Source organism: Molossus molossus, unplaced genomic scaffold (genome assembly GCF_014108415.1).
Source record: "Molossus molossus isolate mMolMol1 unplaced genomic scaffold, mMolMol1.p scaffold_m16_p_2, whole genome shotgun sequence".
Classification (NCBI taxonomy): domain Eukaryota; kingdom Metazoa; phylum Chordata; class Mammalia; order Chiroptera; family Molossidae; genus Molossus; species Molossus molossus.
Window position 1 is genome coordinate 55,808,550 of NW_023425355.1, and position 17,640 is coordinate 55,826,189.

General features: G+C 40.2%; 1 protein-coding gene across 3 annotated transcripts in view; it reads right to left on the bottom strand.

The window, feature by feature from the left end:
* The window catches only part of TENM1 (teneurin transmembrane protein 1), an 883,219-nt gene that overhangs the window by 23,421 nt on the left and 842,158 nt on the right, over positions 1-17,640 (bottom strand). For all 3 annotated transcript variants that reach the window (XM_036271240.1, XM_036271239.1, XM_036271238.1), the window contains 2 exons: positions 14,168-14,340; positions 12,850-13,085 (listed from right to left, as the gene is read on the bottom strand). In XM_036271240.1, coding sequence (XP_036127133.1) covers positions 12,850-13,085; positions 14,168-14,340 — 409 coding nt within the window. The remainder of the gene's footprint in view (positions 1-12,849; positions 13,086-14,167; positions 14,341-17,640) is intronic.

The following is a 17,640-nucleotide window of genomic DNA, read 5'->3' on the forward strand; positions in this document are numbered from 1 at the left end:
GTCCCTCCATGTAGTCTCAAAGGATAAGAGATTGTTTCTTTCTTACAGCTGCATAGTACTCCATTGGGCACATGTTACCAGAGCTTTTTTATCCATTCGTCTACTGATGGACATTTGGGCTGTTTCCAGATCTTAGCTATTGTAAATAGTACTGCTACGAACATGGGGGTACATATATTCTTTCGGATTGGTGTTACAGGTTTCTTAGGGTATATTCCTAGAAGTGGAATCACTGGGTCAAAGGGTAGTTCAATTTTTAATTTTTTGAGGTAACATCATATTGTTTTCCATAGTGGCTGCACCAGTCTGCATTCCCATCAACAGTGTACTAGAGTCCCCTTTTCTCCACACCCTTGCCAACACTTTTTGTTTGATGATTTGTTGATGGCAGCCATTCTGACAGATGTGAGGTGGTCCCTCATTGTTGTTTTAATTTGCAGCTCTCTGATGATTAGTGATGTTGAACATTTCTTCATATGTCTCTTAGCCATTTGTATGTCTTGTTTGGAGAGGTGTCTATTTAGTTCCTCTGCCCATTATTTAATTGGGTTCTTTGTCTTCCTTTTGTTGAGTTGTATGAGCACTCTATATATATTGGAAATTAACCCCTTATCTGATATATCATTGGCAATTATGCTCTCCCATAGAGTGGGTTGCCTTTCCATTTTGATAATTATATCTTTTGCTGTGCCGAAGCTTTTGAGTTTGATGTAGTCCCATGTGTTCATTTTCTCTTCTGTTTCTGTTGCCTTAGGTGAAGTATCAGTGAAAATTCTGCTGCGTATGATGTCTGAAATTTTATTGTCAACATTTTCTTCTAGGATTTTTGTAGATTCATGAGTCACATTTAAGTCTTTTAAGTTTATTCTTGTGTATGGTGTAAATTGATGGTCTAGTTTCATTGTTTTGTATGTAACTGCCCAGTTTTTTTCAACACCATTTAATAAGAAGGCTGTCTTGACTCCACTGTAAGCTCTTGCCACCTTTGTCAAATATTAATTGAGCATATTGCCTTGGGTCCATTTATGGGTTCTCTGTTCTGTTCCACTGTTCTATATGCCTGTTCTTGTGCCAGTACCAGGCTGTTTTGATTACAATGGCTTTGCAGTATAACCTTAAATTCGGTAATATGATCCCTCCAACATTGTTCTTCTTTTTCAAGATTTTTGTGACTATTAGGGGTCTTTTTTGGTTCCATATGAACTTTTGAAGTATTTGTTCTAGTTCTGTGAAGTATGTCATTGGTATTTAGATGGGGATTGCATTGAATCTATAGATTGCTTTGGGTAGTATGGACATATTAATGATGTTAATTTTTCTAATCCATGAACAAGATATTTGCTTCCACTTTTTTATATCTTCCTCTATTTCTTTTTCAATGACCTATTGTTTTCTGTGAACAGGTCCTTTATTTCTTTGGTTAAGTTTATTCCTAGGTATCTTAACTTTTTTTCCACAATGTTAAATGGGATTTTTTTTTAGTTTCTCTTTCTGTGAGTTCATCATTAGTGGATAAGAATGCCATCGATTTCCTGACATTAATTTTGTATCCTGCTACTTTGCCAAATTCATTTATTAGGTCTAGTAAATTTTTGATGGAGTCTTTGGGGTTTTCTACTTATAGTATCATGTCATCTGAGAATAATGACAGTTTTACTTCTTCCTTTCCCATTTGGATCCTTTTTATTTTTTCTTCCTGTCTGATTGCTGTGGCTAAGACTTCCTGTACTATGTTAAATAAGAGTGGCAAAAGTAGGCATTCTTGTCTTGTTCCTATTCTTAAGGGAAATGTTTTAATTTTTGCCCATTGAGTATGATGTTGGCTGTAGATCTTTCATATATGGCCTTTATTATGTCGACATGTGATCCCTCTATTCTTAGATCACTGAGCATTTTTATCAGACATGGGTGCTGGATTTTGTCGAATGCTTTTTCAGTAGCTATTGATATGTTCATAAAATTTTTATCTTTCATTTTGTTTATGTAGTGTATCACATTTATTGATTTGCAAATATTGTACCAGCCTTGCATCCCTGGGATGAATCCCACTTGGTCATGGTGAATAATTTTTTTGGTGTATTGCTGGATCTGATTTGCTAGTATTTTGTTAAGGATTTTGCCATCTATGTTCATCAGGGATATTGGTCTGTAGTTTTCTTTCTTTGTAGTGTCATTTTCTGGTTTTGGAATTAGAATTATGCTGGCCTCATAAAACAAGTTTGGAAGTCTTCCTTCTTCTAAAATTTTTTGAAATAATTTGAGGAGAATGGGTATTAGTTCTTCTTTGAATGATCAGTAAGAGTCCCCCGTGAAGCCGTACAGGCATGGGCTTTTTTTTGCTGGGAGAGTCTTCATTACATCTTCAATTTCTTTTGTTGTTATTGGTCTGTTCAGGTTTTCTATCTCTTCTTGGTCCAGTTTTGGGAGACTGTGTTTCTTGAAATTTGTCCATTTCACTTAGATTGTCGAATTTGCTGCATTATAATTGTTCATAATATTTGTTCAGGATGCTTTGTATTTCTGTGGTGTCAGTTATTATTTCTTCTCTTTCATTTCTGATTTTGTGTATTTGGGTTCTCTCTCTTTGTTTCTTGGTGAGTCTAACTAAGGGTCCATCATCTTGTTTATTTTTTCAAAGAACCAACTTTTTGTTTCATTGATCCTTTTAATTTTTTTTGGTCTCCAAGTCATTTATTTTTGCTCTGATCTTTTTTATTTTCTTCCTTCTAGTTGCTCTTGGGTTTTCTTTTTATTTGCTTTTTCGTTTTTTATGTTGTGAGGTTAGATAGTCTATTAGAAATTTTTCTTGCTTCTTGAGGTAAGCATGTAGTCCTATGAACTTCCCTCTTGGAACTGTTTTCACTGCATCCCGTACATTTTGTGTTGTGTGTTCGTTTTCATTGGTTTCCATGAAGTTTTTATTTCTTCCTTGATATCCATTCATTGTTCAATTACATGCTATTTAGCCTCCATGTTTTCAAATGTCTTTGCATGTTCTTATTGCAATTGATTTCTAGTTGCATGCCACTGTGATCTGGGAAGATGCTTAATATGGTTTCAATCTTCTTGGACTTGTAGGGACTTAGTTTGTGCCCTAACATGTGCTCTATCTTTGAGAATGGTCCATGTGCACTTGAGAAGAATGTGAATTCTGCAGATTTAGGGTGTAATTCCCTGTAGATATCTATTAAATCCATTTGATCTAGTGCTTCATTTAGAGTCTGTGTTTCCTTGTCAATTTTTTGACTAGAGGATCTATCCAGTGATGTCAGCGGGATATTAAAGTCCCCTGCTATGATTGTATTACTGTTGATTTCTCCTTTGAAGTCCTCCAAAAGAGTTTTACTATATGTTGGTGCTCCTATATTGGGTGCATATATGTTTATCAAGGTTTTATCTTTATGTTGGATAGACTCTTTCAATATTATGTCATGGCCTTCTTTGTCTCTAGTTATAGTCTTCATTTTGAAATCTACTTTATTAGATATAAGTATTGCTACCCCAGCTTTTTTTTTTGCTTTTCATTTGCATGAAAGATTTTTTTCCATCCCTTCATTTTCAAACTATGTGAGTGTTTTGTTGTGAGGTGGGTCTCCTGTAAACAATATATATGTAAATCATGCTTTCTTATCCAGTCAGCTACTCTGTGTCTTTTTATCAGAGCATTCAAACCATTCACATTTAAGGTGATAATTGATATGTACTTATTTATTGCCATTTTTGTTTAGTGTGGTTCTATTTTTCTTCCTATTTTTTCTACTAATTACATCAGTCCTTTTAGCATATCTTGCAGTGCTTGTTTGGTGTTAATATATTCCCTTACTCTGTTTTTGTCTGGAAAGTTCTTTATTTGCCCTTCTATTTTGAATGATAGCCTGGCTGGGTAGAATAGTCTTGGATTCATACCCTTGTTTTTTATTAACTTGATTACTTCATGTCACTCCCTTCTGGCCTATAGTTTTCTGTTGAGAAGTCATCTGAGAGCCTTATGAAATTTTTTTTGTAGGTAAACTGTTGCTTATCTCTTGCTGCCTTTAGGATTCTCTATTTGTCTTTAATTTTTGGCATTTTAATTACTATGTGTCTTGGTGTGGACCTGTTCGGGTTCTTACTTGGGGCTCTCTGTGCTCTTGAACTTGAATGCCTTCTTCCTTCACCAAGTTAGGAAAGTTTTATGTTACTATTTCTTCAATTATATTCTCTAACCCTTGCCCATTTTCTTCTTCTTCAGGGAATCCTATGATGCCAACGTTATTTCTTTTCCAGTTGTCTCACAATTCTCTTAACCTGTCTTCTTGTTTTTTAATTGTTTTTTTTTTTTCTTTTGGTTTTCTGAATGATTGATTTTTTTCTACTTTGTCTTCTAATTCACTGATCTGGTCGTCAGCTTCCTCTACTCTTCTGGTTAGTCCTTACAATGTGTTCTTTATTTTTGATATGTCATTTTTCATTTCTTCTTGGTGGTTTTTAATGTTTCTATGTCTTTACTCATGGTGCTGATGTCCTTACTCATGATGTTGAGCTTCCTCAAGATCATGGCTCTGAAGTCTACCTCTGATAATTTGCTTAGCAGCATTTCACTTATCTCATCTTCAATAGAGTTTTCTTGTTCTTTCATTTGGGGTTTGTTTCTTTGTTTTACCATTTTGGCTATCTCAGTGGGTTTTAGAACCTGCCAAATTTTCCCTGTGCGTGTTGCTATTCTGCTGTTTGTGGCTCCCTCTAATGGGTTTGGATGACCTGGGTGAGCCCACGTTAAACACCACTGTCAATTCTAACTTTCCTGGGTAGATTTTCAAGCCCAGGAAAGGCTCAGTTATCCTCTATTTTTTTCCTGGTGTCTAGTAGTCTCAGTTACTCAGTGCCTTGGACTGTAGCCCTGGTGTTCGGCATAAGATGATTTCCTGAGGGTGGGACTCAATTTATTTCTTTGCCTCACCTGGGAAAGGCTGAATCTCTGAGCGGGTGGTGGGGGATGCTGCTTTTCCCCACTGCTGTCGGAAGGAAAACACTGGCCACTGTCCTTTGTGGCTGCAACTCAGCAAAAACTCTGAGTGCCCTCCAAATCCCGGGTGTCCCCACAGATTTCCACCCCAGTCTGCCCTCCCTGTGCTGTAGCCCCCAGGCAAGTGGCTGTGGCTATTTTAATTTTCTGTCTGGGCTTTTTGTGCTGTGGAGCAGGCTTGGTCTTTATTCCCCAAGGGCAGTGCTCACAGCTAAGATTGCTGCTGTCCGTTGGCTCCCAGCCCACCTCCCTGTCCCTGGTTATATGGTCCTGTCTTGCTGCTTTTCTGTTGCTTTTGTCCGAGGATTTGTCTTTATTTTAGTTGTAATTCCAGTTTGGTCCTGGGAGATTACTTGTGTAGTTTCCATTCACTCCACCTCCATTTTCACATCCTTTAAGCCTATGTGGTGCACAGCTGGGGCGCACAGGCCCTTCCGGTGTCCCCGCAGCTTGCAGGTCCTGCGGGTAACTGGATCACACAGTCCCTTTGGGTCCCTAGCTCTATGCCTATGTTATGGATTGCTGGGTCGCACAGGCCACTCTGGTGCTTCACCACCCCAGAGGTCCTGTGGGTAACTGGATGGCACAGTCTCTGCAGTGTTGCACAGGCCTTTCTGGTGCCCCTGCACCCTGCAGCTCCCACGGGCAGGCAGCTGGATGGCACCAGTCACTCTTGGGCTTGGGCTTCGGCTTCCCACTCCTCTTGTGGGCTACTGGACTGCACAGGCCTCTGTGGAGCCCCTGGTCCCGCAGCTGGTGGCTGGGGAGTGCTGCTGCCTTGTAGGGCTCAACTCCTGCTCAGCTTTTGCTGTAGTTTTTGGGGATAGGTCTCAGCTGCTGGGCTGTGCTTCTGTTGCCTGGGGATGGATGTCTGCTCCCCAGCCTCTGTTGCTGGGGGTATATCTAAACTCTGATCAGGCTGCTACTATGGGGGATGGTGCTGGGCTCCAGTCTGTCTGCGGCTTCTGTGACCAGCACCTTGGGAGCTCCACTACTGTGCACTGGTCTGTCCTGACACAGAGTGTCCACTGGTCTGATGGTGCCAGGTGTGCTGGTGGGCTCAGTTTGCTAGGCCCTAGCCACTCCCACTGTCTCCTCCCGGGGAAAACCTAGGATCTTCCAAAATGGTGGGACCTCCCTGAGGCGCAGGGAGAAGTGCCCTGCAGGGCCACTTACTGATATAGCTGGCTGCTCCCGTCCACACCACAGGAACTTTCTGCTCCATGGCTCTGTACTGCTCGGGTTTGGTCGTCCACCTTAACGTCCACTCACACTCTCTTACACACTCACCCTCCCTCAGGTCCTGCCCACAGCCATCTTCCCTAGTCTCTTATTCCTACTTTTTCAGCTAATGTTTTATCTTGAGCATCCCTTGTGTCATTAAATATTCTTAAAATGTGGATTTGAATGGTTGCATAATATCTCCCTACATAGTAAACATTTATTTATCCTTTCTCCTATTGTTGGAAATTATAATTTTTGTTTTCTACTTTTCTTTTTATATCTTATATTTTGTTGAACATTTTTGTAAATAAATATTTCCTTAATACAGAACTGTAATTACTAGGTCAAATGAAAAGAACGTATTAAAAGCTGCTGATGCAATTTGAGATATTACTTTATACGGCACAATAGTTGTGCAAATTTATGTTATCATTAACTAGTAGTGGGAGGATCCATCTCATTCCATCCTTACCAACATCAAGTATTATCATTGTTAGTAAACATTTCCCAATGTAAGAGTAGGAAAATTGTATGTTACTGTGGTTTAAATTTGCATTTATTTGATTACTAATGAGGTTGAACCCTTTTTAATGTCTGTTAGCCACATGTATGTCTTCTATAAATTGTCTGCTCATGACCTTTGCCATTTTTCTATTGGGGTGTGGCACTTTGCTTTTAAAAATGTCTTTTGTTTTCAGTTTCTTCATCAACTAGCTGGGACTAATGATATTTGCTCTTAATTTTGAACTTCTGCAAAAAATAGAACCTTGCAAATATTCCATTCCATGAATTCTATCCAAAAGACCAGTGATTAGATACTCAAATTGTTTGGAGGACAGTGCTGTTAGCCTCAGGGGTAAGTTTAATTTGGGGAATAGAGCCACAGGTTGAGAATCATGAGTCTTTAAACCATCTTCAGCTGATGCATACAGTGTCATAAAGCATAAATATATAATAATCCACTGTACCACCTAAAAGGTGATAGAGAACCATGTATTTTCTGTCTTGTGATACACAGGGCTTGGAAACCTATATGAGACCAGGTGTTTTTTATTTAACTACCTTTCCTGTGGTTTTATAGCCACATATCTCCAACTGTATACTGTTCATTTACAATAGCTGTAAAATATCCATGTACTCCCAGACACAGTTGTAACAGTTACAATTTATGTTATAACGATTGTTAAAGAGCCAAAGTAATAAGGGATTTCCTGTTCAACTAAATTTGTGGTTTATTTGTCTGACAGATTATGTTTACAACTCAAGAACACATTTCTTAATAAAGTGTTACAGCAACACAAGCAGGGATCACTGTTCACAATCTACTACAAAGCAGACAGAGCAAAACTGCCTGATGTTCTTTCTTGGCCTGTTAAGACTTCTGCAACCATGCCTCTCTTTCTGGAGAATGCCCTCTGATATACAGATGTTACTGAAACAATAGTTTCAAAGTCAGGTTTGGAAGGTAAGGTAAAATTCAGCTAAGAGCTGAAAGAGGCTGAAGGAATTGAAGATGCCACAGACCCCCCCGCCCCTGACTCCCCACTGATTCTCTTGTGGATACCACATGTGAGAAGGCTAGGAAAGAAAAGGCTTTCTCAGGTGAGCTCGTCCACCCTCCTTCCTGAGTGCTTATGTGCGTTCAGCCTTTATGGCAGAAATCAGAACTAGGCTGATTGCCTCTGACTGCTGGGGTCATAAGCAAGTTTGAGAAAACTCCACATTCATACAAGTGCTTGTTGCCTGAAGGACAATAATAGCCTTTGACCTAAGTGTGGGCCATCCATCCTTATTTCCACTCTTACTCCAAACAATTTACATCAATCCTTGCCCTGGAAAAGAGAGGGGCAAAGAAAGGGTTGACATTCGGGTATAGCCCCAAGCTAAAAGGGGTCTGTTTGGACAGGTTGCACATTGAGCAAGACCCTTGTGTTTGTCAAATAAAGAGCTGTACATTGGTGTAAGAAAGCTGGACTTGATCATTTTTTTAAATAGGAGAAGACATATCTATGCTTGAATATATCCTGTGATTTCCTCTAGGTTTTTTCAAGTATTGCTAAGGAGAAGGGCTTGCTTTTTATTCATACTTAGACCAGAAAGGAAAGAAGGAAGGAGATGCCCTGGGGATCATGGATTGTGTTGCCAGCAGAAATCAAAGTTCTTGTGAAGTATTGATACAGGGTGAAGCTCCAAAGAAGTGTACTTTGCTTCCCCTCTGAGCCTTTACTTATTCTTTCCCAAGGGTTTGTGTGTTAATTGTTTAAGAGAAAGTCCTTGCAGACCTTTCAATTTGAGACTCATTCAATTAGTAGGATAAAGATATATTAGGCTGATCTATAGGCAACTGCTCATATTTGTCTGTTTCTTGGCCTATTCAATTGTATTTCTTCCCGTTAAACTGATTTTGTACCAATTTTATTATTATTCCAGATATAAAAATGTAAGAAGGGTAGAGGGAAGAATTCTCCCCTTCCAACACAATACACATAGTAAGACCTCAGTGAATGTTAGTTGCTGTAATTATGATTAATGATAATAATACTACTGATAATAAAGATTGCATAGCCCACATCCCTCATTTTATAGATGGAAAAAATGGTGCAAAATTATGGGCATACTCGTTCTTCCTCAAAACCTTACTCATTCCTTTGAAGAGGAGCAAAATTTGCCACCCCAAAATAATCTATTTGGCAGAAGGATTATTTTTGGCTGACTTTTAAGAAAGAGCAGCCACGAGGAAATCTCTGAAAGTAGGGCAGAAGTGCTCTGGCACAGAAAAGGCATTTTCTGAGAATGGAGGGAGATGCTGGAATCCTCTTGTTTGCCTCCCAAATCCCCTCCTTCTTCCCGATTTGTCAGCATATGATCCTGTGTTTCAACTAAGCTTGTTTTCCCTTTCAGAGCTCAGACCATGTATGAACATTCACATGTCACATTTAAAAGCCAATTTACCCCCCCCTCTTAGTTATCTGTGAGCAGAAAAAATCAGTTGTCAGGGTTTTAGATTGGCATTTGCTTCATTTTGCTTGTAACTACATAATCATCTTACTTGATTTTATGACTTTGGTTTGAAGTGATAAGCTTCCTGGATATATATGTATTTTAATAAAGGAGACTGCAGTTCTGGAGTTTTGCTGTAACCTCACATCTCAGTCTGTGAAATTTTGTAAAGAGCTTCGGGATCCAATACTGGAATAAGTCTCATATAAAAACATTATTATCCATGGACGCAGCAAGGTGCAATCTGGATAAAGTTCCTAAACCAGTTTGCTTTGTGTAAATGTCCAATACCTTTACAACTGCCTCTATTGTTATCTGTATTCTAATTTATCTATTGTCCAGGTAAATGCATTTATGAAGACAGATTGATGCAGTAGATGAGAAGATGCATGGCCTGGATGTAAAAGTACTTTGCAAAGAAGTGATTCAAACACAACTCAGGTTTGGGGAAATCGGTTTTTAAAATAAATGAAATTTCAGGACGTTAATATGATTTATTTCACTTAATGGAGCTGGTACAGGATGGCCCAGAGGTAACAAATCCCTTGCCTGCTCAGGCTGAGCAGGATGTCATGTTTACCAGCAGTTTGCCTCCTTCACCTTGAAAGGGACCCTGACTTTGTATGAAAAAATAACCTTCGACCACTGGAGAAAAGCAGCTCTTCTTGCTTTATCTCCAAGAGAGGCCTATGCTTTTCTAATAATTTTCTTTTTAGCTAGAAGGACTGGGGTGGATGTGATAGGTAGCTTTCTAGAACATTTACTGAGCCTTTCAATGAACCTGTCACTTTGTGCCTGAACAATTAGTGGTTTATGACCTGTTGCTGAAGCACATTTGCAAATTAGAATCACACCTTTGTGTGGTTTTTCAAAGAGGAGCCTTATTTCCCCACTACAGCAGGGGTTTCTATATTGTGTGACCATCTGAATTTGGTATTCTATCTCAAGAGTTCTGGTACCCAGACATGCCCTAATTGTGAAATGGCAGCTCCACCAGGAGAAAGAACCTTGGTTCAGTCTAAGGTCTTGAGGTACTTGAGTGCATCAGAGAGGCTTATTTTTTCCATGTATGATTACAATGGGTCATGTTCCCAAAAGGTAGATGTGAATCCAGTTTTCACAGGACAAAATAATTTGTCAAAATTGTATATGCCTAATCTAGGGAAACTGAGATTGCAGTATAAACAAAAATACCTGAGAATGGGGAGAGCAGGTAAGAATGAAACAGTTAAACAACTTCTGTAGTCCTGTTGCCTCCTTCACACTTTCTCTGCCTGGAGGCCAGCCAGTTGCCCCTCAATACCCATGCTTGCCAGTACATTAAAGTCAATTATTTGTGTTTTTTTTGCTAGTATTGAAAATGAGGAGGCAGGCCCTGCCAAGGTAGCTCTACTGAGTGGGGCAATTATTTGTAGATGAATTCTTTTAAGGAACAAGGGAGCACAGCATGATGTAGTGGAAAGAGTGTTGTGCTACATGAAGATGTGATTTCTTGTGCTGGCTCTGATCATTAGTAACTGTTTGACTTTGGGCAAATCATTCAACCTATCTGGGCCTTAGTATCTGTATCTATAAATTAGGAATAACAACGATTGATAGTTGTGGTTATTAAATAAAATCCTGGCTCTGAAAGCATTTTAACTTTAAGGTACTAAACATAAGGAAAGGATTGTTATTAAATTTCTAGGGACACACACAGTAATACCACCTAGCCAATAGGGTTCTCCAGTCTCTAGTCCTAGGACGTCAGGAAGTACCCTAGAGGTCACATAGAGGAGAAGGTCCTGAGTTTGTTGCCCTTATAAGTCATTCCACAAATCTGCTCAACTTTACCACAGGATGGTAAACAGGTCAACTATAAATAGTATTAATTGAATAACACTTCGCTTTATTCCTTAACAGTAAAGAGCCTCCTAAATGTATTATGACCATTAGTTTCCCAACAGTAAGAAAAATTTGGGATACGAGGTGTAAATTACAGTTTCTAGTCTCTCTCCATCATCTGTACAAATGGTGGGTAGAAAACAGGGTCGATTATCTTAGAACATCAAAAAATCCTAAAGTTATACAGTATAGGATGGGTTATCCTAAAGAATGAAAAATGCCAGTAATATAATATATGATTTGGTTCACAATGTTTTATCAAGGCTATAAGCTGGGGGAGGCACTAAGAGATCACTTATTCAATGCAATTTTTCTATTTTGAATCCTTGAGGTTGATAAGCCATATGTAGATAATTCTTCATTTTCTCTAGTAAAACATTTTCATTTCACAGGTGAAGTAAAATAAAAGCATTTCTTAAGTCACTTGTAAAACTAGGAAGCAAGGCCAGGTCATCTAACTCCCCTATCCGGGGTTCTACCCAGGAGATGCCATTTTTAAAACCCTGATAGAAGCAGTCACTGCTATGCTACCCACACAAAAAAGTCCGATTACTTGGATTGGTTTCACTTCTCAAGTCAGTGGCATATCTGCTAAATATTGTTAGAAACTGGTCACTAGAATCAAAACATACAAATTGACTTATGCATGTAGACAGCTTTAGTCTTTGTTCCAAAAAACACACACTGAAGTGTGTGTCTTGGTGTCACTGATAGAAATGTTTGAAAAGTATGCACTTTTATAGATTATTTTGTCCATATTAAGCCATGAGACTGGTTTGACTGCTTCTCACTGGAGTTGGGTGATTTTTTTATTGTTGCATTTCCACAGCCTAAAGGTTACCACATCTTCACTGTGAATGAATTTTTACTGTGAGTGAAGAAAATGCAAGCATGCCAGGTATCCCAGGCATGACACAGGTGCTCAAAACAGGCTTGGCCTCAATAGTGAGTATTTCCCTCAGGCTGGCAGTTGCTTTGGGGCTGATATTAAAATATACTATATTTTGCAAGTTGGTCATGTCATCCTAACATTGGTTAATGTTTAAGAAGGGACAGGCAGACAATTCTTCAGTGTCTGTAGACTTTGTGTACCGCAGAAAGGCAATTGGGACTGAGAGAGTTCTGGTTAACAGTGATGAATTGTGTTTGGTAAGGACTTAAAAACCCTGAAATCTCTAATTACCCCCAGCTCTCTCTGAGAACCATTCTCCCAACCTCAATATTAGTCCTTTACCCCGCTGGCCCTTCATATGTCTGTATTCATGGCAATGATATCATTTATTGACTTTTTTTTTTATCTTGCCTTTGTCCAAATGTCCCCTTGTGTCTCTCATCCTTGTGTGTGTACCTGCCTGGTCTTTCCAAATAAAGTATAAACTACACAAAAACAGGAACTGGGTCAACCTGATGGACCTGACAACCAACTTCAGGGCATGCTGTGAGGAATTCTGGAGAGCTGCCTGACAAAACACATTTCTCCACCTAAACTTTCTTGGTGCCTGAAATTGCTGCTATTAGTGCACTTTAGCTGGCTAATGACAAAGAAAGTTCCTATTAGAATGTTCATTAAAGGACTCTGAAGCATTATTAGCCATTAGCAACCCCTCTTGAATCAGTGTATCATTTAAATTAGTTACCTAGAAAAGTTATGGAGAAATGGGATTTCAGGATAGGGAGGCTCTGCAGTTTAAAACATAAAATAAAGGTTCTATATCTTGTATAAGGTCAAGCCTTACCCTCAGTCTCCTTTCAAAAGCTGAAATGTTGCCTTTGTTTTGCTCCTTCCGCTGCCGCCACTCGATGAGGTTTACGTTGTGCTCTCCAGGCAGTGAAATGTTGCATTTGCCCAGGATGGGGTTGACCACCCCAGCCAGGATGTGGAGTTCTGAGCTGAGGCTGATCTCCATCCCACTGGCAAAGGTGACACGCAGAGAGCCATCTGGACTCACCCTATATGTACTTTGGGTATTTTCTGTGGACAGAGGAGCAATGGAGGAAGAGGGAGAAGAAAGGAAAGTGCAGGAAGCAGAGAGAGAGAGACAAATTTAGCTTTAGGAAGCAAGTTTGGGAAGGGATGAGCAGGTGGGGCACTGTGGACCCAACTGCCTTCTGGGCTAGACAACCACTCTGACAAGCAGATGCACCCTTTCTCCATGTGGGTCTCGTTATTTTCACAGCTAGGGTAGTTTGTTCCTTGGATAAAAGACTCCTGTCTACTACTGCAGGCTGTTATTCTTCTTTCTAGTTTTTAAAGAATTTCCTCACAAACTCCCTTTCTGACTTGAAGGATTGGCTTCCTCAGTTTGATATGCTGGGAGCTAGCATGAGAAGAGTATCAAGTTCAACTTAACATCCTTACTGCCTGGGGACACCTACACAGTTGCTGTATCAGACAAAACAATAACACTGTCAAAGGTTGCCACCGATCCTTTTAGAGTGGATGTGAACATTGGACAGTTCTGTGTCTGGCCCCACAACTTAACAACAGAATGAGTCCTTAATGACTGGAGAGAGAGAACTAGTTTGTGTATCCACTTCCTCTTTAGCTTCCAAGATATTCCTTCCAAGTTCAACCTCTTCCCTTCCCTTCTCCCCTCTCTCCCTTCTTTTTAATTTTCATTCTCTCTTACTTTTTTCTTTTTAAATAGAATGAGCTTTTAATTCCCTCATATTCTTGCCTGGAGTGTATCCTAATTCATCTTTTTTATTCCCCCAGTCAGCATAGATCTTGAATGCTAATGTCAGATGGGGCACAGACTCCATTTCTTTGCTATAACCCCTTCAGTGCCTGAAAGAGCTTTATGCACAGCTGGATGCTGGGGAAAAAAACTTGATGGAAGTCATTTGACAAGTTATGATGTAAACTCATGACTCCTACAGAGATGTTGCTATGTGAACTTGTGAAAGGGGTGATTTTTGTTGGGTTTCAGCCTCCAGAGCTTAAAAATAGGGAGAAGATGACATCTTCTCAGACAGAAGTGAATCCTATTTATCAAAAGGGCAGAAGTTAAGATAGGTGCTATTACAGTCAGGCAAAGTTAGAAATAGTCTTACCTTGTTTTAAAATATATATGGTACTAGTTGCCGTCAAGTTGGTTGACATGAGGACATTTTCATGATTGGAAGTATCTAGCTCTACTTTTGTCAGCTTCTCCAGGTCACTGTGGAAGCTGCTGACCTCTCCAGTGGGAAATGTTGCATTGGTCAGATGTCCCTCGGGGTCATACCTGAGGAATGGAACCAATGTCAACTTTGAAGCCTCCTGGCAGTGATAACAGGCCTTTGCAAAATAAAAATCACTTGGCAGCTATGGCAGTTTGAGTGATGACAAGTATTATTAACCTTGTTCAATAAGAAGAAAAATGTCAGAGAGATGATTACTCAAATGAAGGTATTTTTTGCAGCTTCTGAATTATTACTATTATTTTCTTTTTTTGTTAATCTTCACCCAAAGTTATTTTTTATTGATTTTTTTTCTTAGAGAGAGTGGAAGGGAAGCAGGGAGAGGGAGGGAGGGAGGGAGGAAGAGAGAGAGAGAGAGAGAGAGAGAGAGAGAGAGACATGGATATGAGAGAGACACATCAATTGGTTGCATCCTGCATGAGCCCTGACTGGGCCAGGGGATTGAACCTGCAACCCAGGTACATGTCCTTGATGGGGAATGAAACCTGCAAAAAAGTGTCCATGGGTCAACGCTCTAACCACTGAGATAAACCGGCCAGGGCAGCAGCTTCTGAATTCTTGATGACTTCCTTGAGCTGTGCTGTTTTCCAGAAAAAAAAAAAATATATATCTAGCAATGAATCACCAGGGTGGAAAACTGATTTATGGATCATGTCCTACTGTGTGAAATGTTGTAGGGTGGCCTCATTTTGCAATTTGGGTTGATTCCATTAGATGAGATAGTAAACAGAACCCAGCAGAGGGTACTGTTGGTGAAGGAAATGGAGGCCCCAAAATGGCTCCAAAGCCTGAGAAGGTTAATGAACTGACTTTGAATTGTGATAGGAAATTTACATTTGCTGATGTTTAACTTGCCAAATTTGAAATGAATGAATCATTCTTCTAACAAAATGAACAAGCAGAGAAGATAATGGAAGCACGTTCATTAGAACATTCTAGAGACCCCTGATCTCAGTGTCACTTAGTTTTTTTATTTTTATTTTTAGAATATAGCACATAATGTGTTGTAATTTGCCCCTTTCCAGAGCCCCAGGCAGAAGCAACAGCCCCTCCCTCAGGAATTTAACACCTCTTGGTCAGGCCAGAGAAATGCAACTGAGGCTCATAAACAGCTAGAGTGTCAGCAAGCCTCTGCCCCACCAGCTGGAAATCCTCTTATCCTGAACTCCTGAGTAATTACTATTTCATTCAGCTGAGGACTACAAATCAAGGCTCATCAAGTAACTGAGACTAATAGCTAGCAGACAAAAGCTAGAGAAAAACTGAACCTTTGATTGGCCTTCAATTCTACCCAGGAAAGTAAGAATTGACAGTAGTGTTTAACGTGGGACCTCCCACACTCATCCAAACCCAATAGAGGAATCCACAATCAGCAGAACAGCAACACCCACAGGAAAAATCTGGCAGGCTCCAAAACCCACTGAGAAAGCCAAAATGGCGAAATAAAGAAACAAATCGGAAATAAAAGAACAAGAAAACTCTACAAAGAAGAGATACATGAAATGCAATTGAGCAAGTTACCAGAGGTAGAGTTTAGTGTAATGACAATGAGGAAGCACAACAGCATGATAAAAGATATAGAAACATTGAAAATTAATCAATTGGAAATGAAAAACCACTAAGCAGAAATGAAGAATGACATAGCAGAAATAAAGAACACATTGGAAGGAATAACAAGCAGAGTAGAAAAAGCCAAGGATCAGATCAGTGAATGAGAAAACAGGTTAGAAAAAAATTACCCAATCAGAGAACCAAAGAGAAAAAAAGAATTAAAAAACAGGAAGACCGCTTAAGAGAACTGTGGGACAAATGGAAACATAATAACATCCCCATCACAAGAGTTCCAGAAAAAGAAGAAAATGAGCAAAGGTTAGAGAATATATTTGAAGAAGTAGTGACAGAAAATTTTCCTAACTTGGTGAAGGAAGAAGGCATACAAGTTCCAGAAGTACAAAGAGCCCCAAGTAAGAAACCCAAAGAGAGGGAACCGAAAAATGGCGGCGGAGTGAACAGAGCTACACAGACCGTCTCCCAGAACCAAACTGGAATTACAACTATAACACAGACAAATCGACGGGAAAAACCAACAGAAAAGCAGCTTGCGAGGACCATACAACGAGGGACACTGACTCGATCCCGGTAGGCTTGCGAAGGAGCGAGACGGGGCTCGGAGCCCACGGTCGGCAGCTCGGCAGCGGCCTTAGCTGGGAGCAGTGCCCTCGGGTCACACTCCCAGGAGGCTCCACAGTGCAGAGCCGGGACAGAGGCTGAAACAGCCACAGCCACTCAACTTGGGCTCCGGCAGAGGGAGGGCGGACTGGACTGGAACTGTGTCGGGACTCTCGGGGTTTGGAGGGCGCTCAGAGCTTTGGCTGAGTGCAGCTACTCAGGACGGTGGCCACATTGCTCCTTCCCAGGGCTCTGAGGAGAGGCAGCAGCCCCTCCCTCAGAGATCCAACCCCACCCTGTGTGCCATTGAAGTGCTAATTAAGGCTCACTAACAACCAGCATCTGTCCCACCCTCCTGAAAGCCCCTTGGCTGCCCAAAACTGATCAATTAACCTAGAGTGCTAGCCTCCAGGCAAGAAGCTGGAGGATAACAGTACATTTCCTGGGCTGGCAACTTTAACCAGGAAAGTAAGACTTGACAGTGGTGTTCAAGATGGGTTGTCCCTCGCTCATCTAAACACAGGAGAGGGAGCCACAAACAGCAGAACACCAACACCCACAAGGAGAACTTGACAGGCTCCAAAGCCCACAGTGATAGCCAAAATGGTGAAACACAGAAACAGAAGCCAAATGAAAGAGCAAGACACCTCCACCGAAGATGAGATCAATGTGGAGCAATTAGGCATGTTAACAGAGCTAGAATTCAGAGCCATGATCTTGAAGAAGCTGAACAGCATGAGTAAGGACATAGAGACACTGAAAATAAGCCAATTGGAAATTAAAAACCAACAAGAAGAGATAAAAAATGACATATCCGAAATGAAAAACACATTGGAAGGTTTAAAAAGCAGAGTAGGGGAAGCTGAGGACCGGATCAGTGAATTAGAAGACAAGGTAGAAAAAATCAACCAATCAGAAAAAACAAAAGGAAAAAACGATTAAAAAACAGGAAGACAGCTTAAGAGAACTATGGGACAACTGGAAACGTAATAATATTCGCATCATAGGAGTCCCCGAAGAAGAAGAAAATGAGCAAGGGATAGAGAATATATTCAAAAAAATAGTGAGAGAAAACATCCCTAATTTGGTGAAGGAAGAAGGCATTCAAGTTCAAGAAACACAGAGAGTCCCAAGTAAGAAGAACCCAAACAGGCCCACACCAAGACACATAGTAA